The sequence below is a fragment of the Molothrus aeneus genome, chromosome 9, assembly GCF_037042795.1.
Source record: "Molothrus aeneus isolate 106 chromosome 9, BPBGC_Maene_1.0, whole genome shotgun sequence".
NCBI classification, from domain to species: Eukaryota; Metazoa; Chordata; class Aves; order Passeriformes; family Icteridae; genus Molothrus; species Molothrus aeneus.
In genome coordinates, this window is record NC_089654.1 from 8,729,271 (window position 1) to 8,743,740 (window position 14,470).

At 50.3% G+C, this 14,470-nt stretch overlaps 1 protein-coding gene across 1 annotated transcript; it reads right to left on the minus strand.

The window, feature by feature from the left end:
• Positions 1–1,738: 1,738 nt before the first annotated feature.
• On the minus strand, positions 1,739–14,303 carry LOC136560169 (cytochrome P450 4B1-like). The gene is made up of 12 exons (XM_066555853.1): positions 13,503–14,303; positions 9,498–9,642; positions 8,803–8,847; positions 8,145–8,272; positions 6,516–6,640; positions 6,249–6,400; positions 5,544–5,650; positions 4,889–5,079; positions 3,980–4,113; positions 3,765–3,829; positions 3,478–3,560; positions 1,739–2,485 (listed from the first exon to the last, which is right to left on the minus strand). Exons 1-12 carry the CDS (start codon positions 13,680–13,682, stop codon positions 2,317–2,319), a joined length of 1,524 nt encoding a protein of 507 aa, XP_066411950.1. The 5' UTR covers positions 13,683–14,303; the 3' UTR covers positions 1,739–2,316.
• Between the last annotated feature and the right edge of the window lie 167 nt (positions 14,304–14,470).

Genomic DNA, 14,470 nt, shown 5'->3' on the forward strand with positions numbered 1-14,470 from the left:
CCCTTCTCATGTAAAGAGGCCACAAGCATGAGAGGACAGTGAGAATGCTGCAGGACATCTTCCCTTTTCCTCCTCAGATATGAAGAGGCAGCTTTTTAGTGAATCCTAGAAGTCAGGAGGGAGACAATGACTGAACAGGATGAAGACAGGAGCAGTCAGGCTTTTCTATCCCAGGGCCAGGAACATTGATGTGTTGGATGGTCCAGTTGAGACAGCAGAAGTGCAGCTTTTTCTGTATCCCCAATTCAACCCACTCACAAAAACAAAACCAAATTTGCCCCAGCCTTCTACCACATCCATTACCTCCTCTGGCCTTCTGAAGTATTCAGTAAAACCAGTCACCAACTTTTAAAACCTCTGTAGATTCTCCAAATAACCTATATCCAGGGCTTTAGAAATCTTAGGGAGTGCTTGATGTGGTGGAGTGTGTATCTACTCAAATGCAATTTAGCAGCTGCCATGTATCTACATGAGGTATGTCAAGTTCCCCTGGTGTGATCCTCTCTAACCCACTCTCTTTCAGTGGGTACACCATGATTTCAGCCTTTGCTCTTGCTCATTAGATGCCCATGCTTTAATCTTTCACATTGGAATGCCAAGATTCATCCACTCCTCTTTAGATGCTATTTTCTTCAAATCTTGTCTTTGTAAGAAAATTGCATTCAATAGAGAGATGTATGCAATTTACTTCTGGTAACTTCAGTTATTTTGATTAAAAATTTTCTCATTTTTCACTTTAGAGTATGTAAGCTGGGAGCAGATGCTGTTGCTTTTATACTTAAATCTCCAAACAGAGTTGAAGGACACTGTCTCATTTCATCTGCTGAAAGAGACACAAGTGAAAAATTTTTGAGAAATATTTGTGCTTATGCATCCAAGTATGATGTTTGCTGTGATTGCAAGAGCAGGATCTTATTGATTCATCTTACCTTTTCTGTGTCTCTGTGTACAGAACATCCACTGGAGAAATTGCTGCCTGTCAGTCATTTTTTCTCTTGGTTTTGTGCCATGCCTGTGCCTGCTCTTGTGCTTATGGACTCGCATTCCATTCACAGCAGCAGTTTTTCAATTTATCAAAATAATTTTGTATCCTGACATGGCCCTCCAAAGAGCTTGTGGAGTCTCATAGTTTCATAACTTTTGACATTTTGATAAGCATACTCTGTCTCTCTCCATTGCATAATTCGGATTTCAGCTCGAGAGCTGCACCTCGTGTCTGAAGAGGGGACAGGCAGCTGGAGCAAGTGGATTTTCTTCTGGGCTGTCCCAGCACACCCCTGCAAACCAGACCCTGCAGGTGAAGCCTGTATGAAGTCATCTGCACAGCAGCCTTCTCCCAGCTTTTGGGATTTCAGTTTGATGTGTGATATTCTATCCCAATAATGATTCCTGCAGAGGCAGAAGACAGCTCACTAGTATCCTCCAGTGTACCAACTCTCATAATTTTATCAGCCTAAGAAAATAAAATAATACTAAAAATAAAGAGGGAATTCACCCCACAGACACACTTTCTAACAATGAGAACTTTGACTGATGATTGATTATTGGGCCCTGTTAAAGGGTTGCCCATGGAAGGAGATTCTGTGTTGGCTGGAGACCCACAGGCAGTTTCCTGCCTGTCCAGGGTGGTCTCTTAGTGCTCGTGGGCTTCCTCTCCATCTTCCATTTCTAAAGGAGTTTTACACTGCATTTGTGATGAGGCAGGCAAGCACCAGCAATATAAAAAACACAGCTGCTGTTTGCAGGAAAAATTATTGATTTATTAAGACAAAAATTACAGAATATTTTGCAGTTTGGGCACGATTTCAGAGCCCAGACTGGAATCAGTGCTTTCAACAAATCAGAGGCCCACTGAGTGTGAGAAGAGAGACAGAGGTCTGTAACAGCTGTCCCCACTGCAGGAGAGGAGGGCTCACCTCTAGGCACTGAGGAAGGTGCTGATGACGGAGCAGGGCTGGAAATGGTCACAGATTTGGCCAGGGCACGAGTGTGAAGGCAGGATTTGGTAAGAAGGAGGCTGGTGGGACCTGCAGGTGTTCCCAGACCAGGCCAGGCCCACTCTTATGGCAGTGCAAGGGGACAGAGAGCGTGGCCGTGCCTGGCTGCTCTCAGATCAGTGCCCTGGAGCAGATGGCTCTGTGCAATGGCACCCCAGCCACCTGGGCCTCACCTGCAAAGGGTTGTCAGCTGGTGGCTGAAGCACAGAAATCAGGAATGCTCATCCCCAAATCCTGCCCTGCACTTCTACCCCAGAGAAATGCCGCCCTGTCATCTGCTCGGTCCCTCCCTCTGGTGAAGGCAGGATGTGTGCCAGCATCAGCGGATTTTCTTTAAGTACAGGTGGATCCCGTTCTTGGAGCGAAGGATGATCCGAGTTATCTTGAGGGGAGGCATGGCAGGGTCGGGCAAGAGCTCAAAGCGCAGCAGGGTCAGAGCCAGCGCCACCTTCATCTCGTTCATGGCAAACTGCTGCCCGATGCAGTTCCTGCAGGGAAAGGGAGCAGCTCAGCCAGCTCCATCAGTGTGGGGCACAGCAAACCCCACAGCTCATCCCACACAGCTCCATCAGTGTGGGGCACAGCAAACCCCACAGCTCATCCCACACAGCTCCATCAGTGTGGGGCACAGCAAACCCCACAGCTCATCCCACACAGCTCCATCAGTGTGGGGCACAGCAAACCCCACAGCTCATCCCACACAGCTCCATCAGTGTGGGGCACAGCAAACCCCACAGCTCATCCCACACAGCTCCATCAGTGTGGGGCACAGCAAACCCCACAGCTCATCCCACACAGCTTCATCAGTGTGGGGCACAGCAAACCCCGCAGCTCATCCCACACAGCTCCATCAGTGTGGGGCACAGCAAACCCCACAGCTCCATCCCATCGCTGGGCACAGCAAACCCCACAGCTCGTCCCAGCCCATTCCACGCCAGCAGACATCCTCCCCCTCTGAGCCCAGGGGGCCCCAGGGGCATGGGCTGAGCAGGAGGAATTGAGAGGAACATCAGGAGCTCGATGTGTGGTCATGGAGAAGGAGGGAGATGGGGAAGCCAAAGGACAGGCCAGCAGAGATGAGGTGGTGGGTCTCCAAGCAGGGAAGGTCTGTGAGGTGTTGGCCTTGAAGGAGTCAGCACAGGGCAAAGGGAAGGATTGGAAGGAGGGGGGAAGGAGGGAATCAAAGGGCAGGAGGGTGGTGTGGGGTCTCTGCATCAAGGAGAGGAGAGCAGGTGAGCTCAGAATGTTGCAGGATGCCAACAGGATGCCAGCAGGATGTTCCACAGCTTTGGGACCAGTTCCCTGTCCCCTAGAAGGGGCTTGGCAATGCTGCCTTCCCATTTTGCCTGCTGGTATCAGAACGCCTCTGTTGCACAAACACTTTATCCCCATTTAACTGTTTAACTGTGTAATTCTGCAGGGCCAGGACTGCAGGTGGTGGTCTCTGCCCACTACTCCTTCAGTGTTCAGTTCCCTTTACCTCATTCCAGCAGAAAAAGGCAGAAAGGCATGAGAGTGCCTGCCAGAGACATTCTCTGGGGAAAAACGCAGAGGGTCAAACACCTGGAAATGAAGAATATGCAGCAAGAAAAAGTGATTATTTAAAGAACACACTACTGACTGGTTTCTTGAGAAATGTGACACCCCTTAATTTATGAAGAACCCCATAGCAGAGAGAGAATTCTTCTCTCCTGCTAACAGGTGAAGGGTACACGGGAAGAGGCACATCACAAAGGGAAAGAATTATTAGATCAAAAAAAAACTCACCAAAGGATCTTTCCATACTTCAGGGTTTCTGTGAATGAGGTAAATGCTTATTGCAGTGACGCTGCCTGGAAAACAATTGAGGAGGAGGAGACAAGGCCTCACTGACAAAGGAACAAGCCAACATCTGCACAGCCCAGCCTGAACATCTGTGCCAGCAGGGACAGAGCTGGTGCCTGAGGGCAGAGCCCTGTGCAGCAGGAGGGGGGTGTACAGACCTTCGGGCAGGGTGCGTCCGTCAGGGAAGGTGATGGGCTTGCTGAGCTGCCGGGACACGCCGGGCACGGGCGGGTAGAGGCGCAGGCTCTCCTTGATGCACATGGTGCTGTAAGGCATCTTGCCCAGGTCCTCCCTGTTGGGACAGCCAGGCTGAGCCCCACATCCCCCCACTGCTGTGCTGGGAGGTCTCCTCACCCCTTCACCCACAGCCATCCAGCCCCTGAGCAGACTGCAACAGAACAGAGGGACCCACAATGCCCAGCCACACGCTGAACAGCCTGAACAACCACTGAACAAGCTCAAGTGCAAAGTGACAGGGAAAAGTGAAAAGCACATCTATGATGTCCTGTGGTGAGAAAACAGGAGAGAGCAAAGAGCAGTGCTGGTGGCCCAGGACTTGGGATGGCACCCAGAATGTGCCTTCCAGGTTCCTTACATGGTGCTATAAGGCATCTTGACCAGGACCTCCCTGTTGAGACAGCCAGGCTGAGCCCCACAGCCCCCCCAATGCCTGTACTAGGAGGTCCCTTCACCCACAGCCATCCAGCCCCTGAGCAGATCCCCCTGAAATAGAACAGAGGGACCCACAATGCCCAGCCACATTGAACAGCCTGAACAACCACTGAACAAGCTCAAGTGCAAAGTAACAGGGGAAAGTGAAAAGCACATCTATGATGTCCTGTGGTGAGAAAACAGTAGAGAGCAAAGAGCAGTGCTGGTGGCCCAGGACTTGGGATGGCACCCAGAATGTCCCTTCAATGGGGGCAGACTTAGCTGAAGGATCTGTGAAGTCCCTGTGCATGCATCAACCTTTAGCACCCCAGCTTTGGAGCCTTGAAGACATCTCTCACTTAGAAATGGCAGCAATAGGAAAGGAGTGACCAGCAGAGGAATTGGTGCAGCCTTACCACTGGATTGTCTCCCGGTCCCCCAGGATGCCCTGGATCTCCTCCCTGCAGCGCTGCTGGTGCTCAGGGTGGGTTGCCAGGCAGTAGAAGAGCCAGGAGATGCCACTGGCTGTCGTGTCATGGCCCTCAAACATGAAGGTGTCCACTTCAGCACGCAGGTCCTCATCAGACAGTGCAGCTCCATTCTCATCCTAACAGTGCAGACACACTCTCAGTGGCCCATACATATAAAATTTATATATATATATATTACAGTAACATACACACATATATATAAAAATATGTAAATATCCCAGTAGGGGCCATTATATTCTTTCAGCTATTGCAAAAGGGGTGTGATGATGCCTGTGGGATACATTAAATAAAATCAGTGTCTGTTTACACTGAATTCAGAGCTCCTTTCCCTTCACTTTTAAATCTCTTTACCCCCCATATTAAACCACCAGGACTACAGAACCCCTCTGCATGCTGTATACCCAAAAAGACACTACCAACACTTCAGCAATGGAAAATTGGATCACCTTGGCCTCTTTTCAACTGGGTGGGACTGGGCTAATTTTTTTAACGGCTTGTGCAGTCCTGAGGGTCTCTGGTGGCTTGTGGCACCCCTGCAAAGACTGACTTGCTTTTGCACTCTGTGCTCCTTGCCACTCACTTTGGCACACAGCAGAATGTCCAAGAAGTCCAAATGTCTCTTCTTCTGGATCTTTTCAAATTCCCGTTCATCTTTAAGGGATTCCTTTCGCTCATGGATCACCTTGTCTGGGGAAGAAAGGGTCAAAGGTTCAGCAGGGCCAGGAGATGCCAAGCTGCAAAACTTTGAATGCAAAACTCAAAGTTTTGCATCTCAAAAACTCATCTCAAACTTTGTGGTTTGAATGCAAAGCACACCCAAGGAGATGACCACTGCTCAGTCCATGATGCATTTGACCTGCGCTTCTGCATCCCAGGCACTTTGCCTTTTCCAGCAGCATGGCCACAAATGCCATGGATATTGTCATCCTTTTCTTTGTTCACCATGGACTTCTCAGCCTTCTTTACACACCCCTCATGCATTTAAATCACACCTGGCTCAGAATGGAAAATCATTCCTTGCACAGACGTTGCCTGCAATGCCCGTTCCTTGTCTCACCAGTCTCTGGCCATTTTACAGGAGCATTTCCAGAGGCAATTCATCCAATTCTCCAGTTTAATGACCCAGGAGCTGAGAGACCCCTTTGCTTCTTGCCTAGATCAGATCACGACTGCAAGCTGATGCCCTGCTTGTATCTCAGCTCTGAGCCTCTGGGCAGGATTCACTGCACAGGCAAGGAGAAAACCTCTGCCCAAAGTTTTGGGAGAGGATGCCAGCAGGGAATACCTGTGTGGTCATGAGCGATCCTGCAGGCCTTCCTGAACTGAAACCCATGGGGGCTGAGCCAGTAAATGATGTCATTGTGGTAGGGGAAGATGCGGAGGCGCTGGTGCACCATGTGGCAGAGGTCATAGACAGCCTGGATGTAGGTGTTTTTCCTGGAGAGAGGGGGATAGGAAGCTTGTAAACTTGGGAGCACAGTGACAAGCAATTTGCCCATTTCCCTTCTGAGCTGCAAACTTCCTGCCAGGGTTTGGGGCAGCCAGCACTGACCTGTTGGTCTGGCAGTCACTGTGACAACTGAAGGCACATTTCATGATGCTATCGAGAGTCATCAAGCTGACGTGCTCAAAGAGCTCCACTGGCTTCCCATCTGCTATCAGCTTTTCCCACTTATCCTACGGCACAAAAGAGATTGAAATGAGAAGAAAAGGGTCAGCCCTGCATGATCTGCAGTCACCCCCTGGTTAAATGAGTGCTCAGACAGAGATACATCCCAGAGAAATGGAAAAAAAAGAAGGGGATCTCTAGTTGCCAGCAAAATCCCAGAGTGGGATGGTTAATATGAGATTTGCCTCAGGCAGCTGCTGTTCTTGGATCCTGGTGGTGGTGAGCCCTGCTGCACCCTATCCTGAGTCAAGAGCACCTGGAGAAGCCCATGACAGGTGCAATTCTGGGTGATGGGGAGTTACCCAAATCTTTCTTAGGATATAGCGTGTTTTTCTGTACAGGAGCAGCATATACTGGCATTGGGTTCCACTGGGTACCTTCTTGAGCACATTTGAGCTTTGTGCCCAAGACACAAACTTTGGAACAAGGTTTTTTTCTGTCAGATCATCTCTGTGCCAGTGTGTTTTGCCAGCAAGAAATACAGGAGCTCTTGCTTAACTCTTCACAGAGAAACGATAAATCCTGCCTCTCTTCCCCAGCAGACACGAAGTGATGATGGATCCTCCATCCCCTCGAGGCTGTAAGGAACGAGTGGGCTTCAAAGCTGAGAAAGGGAGGGGAGGGAGGAGCACGGTGACATCTGAGCTCCACAGCACCAAGCCAGGCTTATGGGGACCGATGCACGTCAGTAGCACAGGCTACGATTGCCACCTGGTGGCACGGGCTCAGACAACTGGCGTTGTGCACAAGGAATTTCAAACTCCCAGGCACTTCTGAGTCTTGCAAAAGCTCTCCTGGCTCTCCAGCACCCGACTCCTGGCTGCTGCCTGGACCAGTAGGAGGAATCCAACCAGGATCTGTTTGAAGATGCCAGGGAGGTTGGAGTGAGGAAGGCGAAGGAGAAGGAAGAGATCCAGCATCCAGACTCCTCCAGTTCACATGCACCAAGCCTGGTGCCCTTCTCCTGTAATTCCTACTGGTTTCCATCCTGCCCAGCACCAGTGGATTGAAGAACAATGCAGTTTCACTGTTTATGAGCCATGGCAGGGATTGCAGTCCAGTCATTGGTATGTTGACAGCAAATAATACCCTTTAACCTTAGGTCACAGTATAGCTCTGCTCCAACCTTTATTTTTGGCAGATTTATTATGAACGTATTCTACCTCAATTCTTTACTTAGACAAACACCTTATAAGAAGTTGCTGTTGGAACTGAGATCATGCATGGGATGGCAGTAACATCAATCCTGAACTCTCAGCCACAGATCCCAAGGCAGTAGTACGAGAGACAGTGTCATTGCAGGAGGCTCAACCTGCTCATCCCTTCCAAGGGATGCTCATCCCTTCCAGCTCAAGGGCAGGGATTTGGGGTGACTCAGAAAGATTGATCACCAGGACACAATGTGTCCTTACAACTACCAGATAAAGAAAATCCTGCTCCAGCATTTACCTCCTAACCAGACAGGATGGGGAAAAGCAAACAGGGCAGAGAGAGGAGCATCATGAGTCCTACCAGCATCACGTTTGTAGATTCTGCCATCAGGGCCACGTACGGCTTCAAGACGTCGTAGTGAAAACCTGGGGTCAGGAGTTTTCTGTGTTGGTGCCACTTGGGCCCATGTAAGATCAGCAACCCATTCCCTGGGGAAACACAGGCAAGGCATGTTTAGCTGGGCACAAGCAGGCTGCTCTCAGCTGTCTGCAGACACAGCCTCAGCCTGCACAGAGTGTGATTTAATCTGCTATCTGAGCTGCTGTGAGAGGGTATTTCCAAATGCTGCCATCAGCCCCAGGGTTCCCAGAGCTGAGCAAAGCCCTGCTCACCAAAATGGCACAATGGTGTCTCTGAGAAGAAACACCAACACTACTGGAAAAGAGAAATTCAGAACAGCAGATACATTTTTCACTAGTTCTCCAATGAATTTAAGCTTCCCCCATCACCAGTCTTTGCTATCTATGGACATGTAAGTATTTATACATATGTTATGTCTGAACTTTCCTTCCTTGAAAATAAATGGAACTACTTAGCACCTTTTTCAGTAAATGTAATAATTTCCTGAAGCTTTTACCTATAACTCCATCAAGGAACAGGTACAATGCTGTTTATTTATAGCATGTTTTTTACTAACTTCAGAATCATTCCTTGCAGGCAAAGCCCTGGGAATACATACCAATCCATGGGACAAGGTGTTTATAGCTGATGTTATCCTTTGGATCTGCAAAAAAAAAAATAAAGAAAGAGAAAATAAAAGGTAAATATTTCAATGGCATGAATCCAGGTTTGCAGCTGAAAGCTCCCTCTAGGGTCTCATTTTTGGGTATGAATTAAAATCAGTGGCATCCCTGCAGAACTCCCAGTATTTCAACAAAAAACAACTTTGTCTCTGCCAGCAGCAATAAATACATATAAAAGCAGATGCTCACACTGGAAAAAAAAGAGGTTACTGTTAGTCCAAAGTCTGTGAGTGTGATAAATGATTAACCCTCACAGACATCACTGTTCAGCACCTTTTCTTCTTGATGCACTAAAGATACTTCTCTATAGTAGGAGCCAAAACTCTGAACCAAGAAGAAAGCTCCCAAGTGTTTTCTCCTTGCTGGGATCAGGCACTGAGTAGTTAAATTTTCAAGGAGCACTTGAGGAGGTCTGATTTTCCAGCAATGATTTGGAGTCAGGTCAGTCCTGCAGCCCTGTGCCTGAAGCACCCAGGGCACAGCATGAAGGAGTGGTATCTCTCCACGCCTTTAGATGATTTCTGCAAGAAAACTTCTCTCTGAAACCCCGCCTTGCTGTAAATGTTGAGGCTGGCATAGGAAACCTGCAGGCTGCGTTTGCTGCTCCCTAGCTGAAGCCATAATCTCTCACCTCCTCTGCCCAACAGAACCTTGGCATAGTCAGGATCAGTGATAACCAGGAATGCTGAGAAACTCCCAAACCACATAGGGTGAGCAAGTGGGTACTTCTGTGTCCAGAGCTCTGCCTTGTCCAGCACCTCTTCCTCCTTGAGAAACTAGTTCAGGAGAATAAAAAAGAGAAAGAATATACAGATTTGGAGGAAAAAAAAAATATATATATAATCTCCCAATACACTGTCTTAAAAGTTCAATGTCTTTCTGATTACAAAACCAGGTAAAGATAAACAAGGTGTTTTTCCTCCTTGTTTGCAAAGCATGGGAAGTAGAGATGTTTGCTGCCTTTAAAGCTCCTATAAAATAATTCTTCCTTATCACTTGATCTTAAGCTAGAGAACATCCTTGGGCACCATGGTAGTGCCTATCAGCTCATATGTGTTATCAGCTCTTTTTCCATGGCCAGCCCATAGCAGACAGATTTGCCCCAGACAGCATCTGCATTTTATGGCATGCAACTGCATTCTGACTTGCACATGGCTGAGCAATTAGCACCCTGCAGCTGGGAGAAAACAGAGCAGCCAACAGCATCACTGCTAGCCCCAGTGCAGCTGTGGGAAACCACAGCCCCCTCCAGACATTTCAGTGGAGAAGGCCAGTGTCCAGGAAAAAGTGAACAGAATTACTCCAAAGTCACCAATGGATAGTACAGAGAAAGGAACACTGGTTAATAACATTACATTAAGAATTCATTGATTTCTGGGAATTGAATTTTACAGGCAATGAAGAGCTGGTGCTCCTGGGAAGATTTATCTCCTGTCCTTGGAAGCTTCAATCTGAGGAGTAGCATTGTCACCAGCTTTCATAGCAGCAGCAATGACAGGTTCACTCCAAAGTAATCTCTGCTTTATTGCTTTTACAGTCAGTGTTGTTGTGTACAGGAAATAGACAAAAAACAAGTGGAAAGATCCACAATCACAGGCAGAGGAAGAAAATTACAGAGACAAAACCATATAAGATTAATTTTTCTTTGAAGAGAAACTACTCTGGGCCAATATGCAGGGGGAAGGATTTTGGTAAGCTGGGTCTGACATAGCTGCTGCTGCTGCTGCTTTGACTTGAAGCTTGAAGATTAATTAAATCAGCATACTGGTGCAGAAATAAGCCTCAAAGTTACTCTACTGGCTGTATCAAGTGAATATTTGCTCAGTTGCTTTAGTGCTGAGTTATCTGAGCTCTGCTTTTAGTCTGGCTGCTGTTTCTCAACCCAGGACATGGCTCATACTCAAATAATCACCTACACCAAATATCCAGCCACGTGTGGCTTGTCTTGGAGAGGACACTCCTGAGTCATGGGGTGTCTGCCAGGGCCATGTCCAGGTTCAGCTCCAAGACTGAGCCCCCCCTTCCTCACAAGCTGGGGTGTCCCTGCAGCACATCCCATGTGTCTCCCACATTCAGCAGAATTATGAACTACAACCAGTTATTACAGAAAGGTCAGTTTCCCTCGCTCATGTTCAAGATTTTGAACTTAATGAATAGAACCATCAATTTCTCTGACTTCAGGGATCAAGTTTGGGGGCAAAAGGAGGCAGCTCTCCTCAGCACCCACGTCTTCAACAAATGCCAGCAGAAGCAGTGCTTGGCACAGTGCCTTTAGCTAAGTGACACCTGAACTTGTGAAAGTCCCTTTGGTACAGCAGCCTGTGCTTCTCTTTTTGTGAATCACAAAAAACATAATGGAAAGTAACTGGGAGATGCTGAGCAAATCTCGCTGGCAGAAGTCCTAATCCTAGAAGCCTTTGCACCCAACCTTGTTTTGGAGCAGCACTTTAGCTTGTGCTATCAAGAACGACCCCTGTGCTGGCAGAGGAATGAATGGGTTTATCTGAGAGGAGAGGCTACCCTCAAGGTGAGTAACCTGCACCAAGCACTCCTGGAGCAGAGGGTGCTAAGTTCTGTGAGCTGCAGAGGAACAGAAAGCTCTCACGCCTTAATCACAGCTCTAGATACCCAGCTCTGCATGAAAGACCATTACTTCTACTTCTTCTTCCCCTGGGGGCTTGAAAAGAAAAGTATAAACCCCACTTGGGTCTAAGAAAGGAAGGTAATTGCCTGATCTCATGCTGAAATGCAAGTTTTGAAATGGATCCAACACTAAAAGCATCCAGGAAGAGGCTTAAGGGCACATTTAATGACTACACACTGATAGCAAATGAAAGAGAGAACACAGGAGCTGAAATCTGAGCATGAGGGTGTGCTGCGGGCAGCCAGAGGGGGCTGGCTCCTCCCCACACAGGGCACAAGTGAACAAAGGGCTGCCGAGGGACCGACTGACACCCTCCCTGGGCCAGCAGGGCAGTGACCCTGCCCTCCTCTGCCTCCCACCAACCCCGGCCGTGGGGATCAGTTTGGTCAGCTCAGGGCTGGCAGTCTGGGTTTAACTAAATCATGCTGCTGCAGTGAGACTGAACAGCTCCACACAACCTCTTCCTGATATTTTAATGTCATTTCTACTGAGTGATTTGGATAAGCAGACACTGATACCCAGAGAATGCTTTAAAACAAAGGAGATCCACCCAGAGCATGACAAATACATTTGAGATTTTAAAGTGGCCTGGATCAAAACAAGGAAACAATCAGTTAAATCAGCAGAACAGGAAATGTCAGTGTTCTCCCTGAATACAGCTCACAGGTCCTTCTTGAGGTGTGTGCAAACTTTGTATTCAGTGTGTGCCCAGAGCATTGCCAGTTTCTTCGCTGGCTTTGTGAACTGTTAGGCTCTGGGGAATTCAGCAGCGTTAATCAGCAAATTATTAAATCTTCAAAAAAGGAATTCTCATACAAAGATTGACTGAGGTAAAAGTTGAGGCACGAGCAACCTAGGCATGATGACAGCAAGTGATTGGCACAAATGGTTAAATTTCCTTCCAGGACAAATAGTCACAACTAACAAACAGAAGAACATACTTTATTTAATTGCAGTTTTAAAGTCTAACTGGCAGTGTAACAAAGCTCTGAACTGGCCCATCTTCATGCTTACATTGCCAAAAGACTGCTTGTCCTGTCCAGCACAGCAAAACTGGCACTGCCACAGCACAGAGACAAGTCCTGTGAGTTCTGCTCCTGATTTCCCAGACACTTTTCAGGGTGCCAGCTATTTAATGTGCCACAGAGGTGGCCACGGCAGGACATCAGCAGGACCCAGTAGAGGGCAAGGTGATTTTAGGCAGCCTTTAGCACATATGGAAAAGCCTTTTGCATCAGGCAAGCTCGTGAGGCTGCTGCTGAGTTGTGAAAATCTGTTTGCCAAGGCAGCCATGGTGATCTGTGTGGGCAAGTGCACAGCTCAGGGAATGATCATCCCTGACACCAGTGACCAGAACAAGGCTCGCCTGTGTGGGTTTAGTTACTCATGACCTTAACGCAATTGTATGAAGATCCACGGCTCCTGCGCTGGGTGCAATGCCTGTGATGTGTTCTGTGGCTGAAAAGTGGCTCAGAATGATCAATTGTCAGGTTCACCTGGCCGTGAGGCCGATGTAAGCTGGCAGGGGAGATGAAGTGCCTCTGGATAACGGGAGCAGCGAGCATCTGCCCAGCATCTCATCAGCTCAGCGCCGCAGGGAGAGCGGCAGCGGCCCTGCCCTGGCTGTCAGGGGAGCAGGGAGGTGACACTAGAGCCTGCTCCGGGACACAGCAGCGCGGCTCGGCTGCCTCCAGCCGAGCATGACCTTGCCTATGCCACACCGTGCTACCGCTCTCCTTACTTGCGAGCCAGCCACCACCCTTTTCCACCGCGCAGTCTGCAGCAGCCTGCGGAGCTCTGCGTGAGCCGTGCTCTCGCAAGGCATCACAGGCAGGGAAAGCACGTTGGTCTGGCTGGGAAAAGGGATGCCACCCGCCCAGCAATTCTCCCGGACGAGTCCCACCAGCATCACTCCCACACGCCCCTCGGGAAAGCTGCTCCCCGCTCTCCTCCCGCCCCCATACAGCGCAGACCCGGCTCTCCCTTCCCCACCTCGTGGACGTGGCCGAAGAGCCAGTGGGTCGGGTGCCCGGGGAAGTCGGCCAGCGCCCGCAGCAGCTCCCGCCGCCGGTGGAACAGCTGGATGGCTTTCAGCAGCACACAGGTCAGGCAGAACACGGCGGCCAGGTGCAGGACCCTGGAGACATCCACGCCCAGCCACAGGAACTTCATGGTCCCGGTGAGAGCCGCCAGCCGCTGCCTCCGGTGTCCCTCAGCGCCCCGGCGGCACCGGCAGCGGCAGCCAATGCGGGGCGGAGAGGCAGGTCCAGAGTCCGAGCGGCTGCCAAATCACGGCAGCGCTTGTTGGGAGGGAAGGGGGAGGAAGGGAAAGGGAGCATCCCGCGGGAACGCTCCGCTCGCCGCCGCACCGGCTGGGAGCTCCTGCCGGCCCCGAGCCCCCCGCCGCCGGCACGGGCTGGCTCCGCGCCGGGACCTCAGGCTGAAGAGAGAGGGAGAGACCGTACCATGGCATTGCTCCTCCCGAGGTCTTCATCCCCTATTCCTGCACCACGAGCTTTCACCCTCATCTCCACCCATTCCCATCCCGCATCCCGGCTGACAGCTCCCGCTCTCCTTCCCTGTCTCCCTCCCCGCTGCCGGCACTGTGAGCCTCATTCCAGCGCCGGCCGGGACAGCGAGCGCGGGGAATGCCGCACCGCGCCGGGCCGAGCCGAGCCGGGCTGGCAATGCCGTGGGTACCGTGGCAGCTTTAGCACGGCAGGCGGAGGGCAGGCAGCTGCCGGGCAACACCGCTTCCCCGCCACGGCTATCACTGCGTACAGCAGCTCCCGCCGAGCGCGGTGGGCCCCATCCAGGCCGCGCCCCGCCGCGCCTCACCGACCCCTTCCCCGCCCGTCCCACCCGCCGGGGGCGGGACTCGAACCCGCGGCCCTGCCCGCGCCCGGCGGCCCGCGCGGGGCGGTCCCGCGGCGGCCAGTGGGAGCGCGGCTTGCTGGCAG

Excerpts from the sequence above, each read along its gene's own strand:
- LOC136560169 (XM_066555853.1), bottom strand. The coding sequence starts at position 13,682 with ATGAAGTTCCTGTGGCTGGGCGTGGATGTCTCCAGGGTCCTGCACCTG. Across the intron at positions 6,401-6,515 it reads AGTGACTGCCAGACCAACAG|GAAAAACACCTACATCCAGG; the intron begins GTCAGTGCTGGC and ends CCCTCTCTCCAG. Across the intron at positions 3,830-3,979 it reads CGGACGCACCCTGCCCGAAG|GCAGCGTCACTGCAATAAGC; the intron begins GTCTGTACACCC and ends ATTGTTTTCCAG.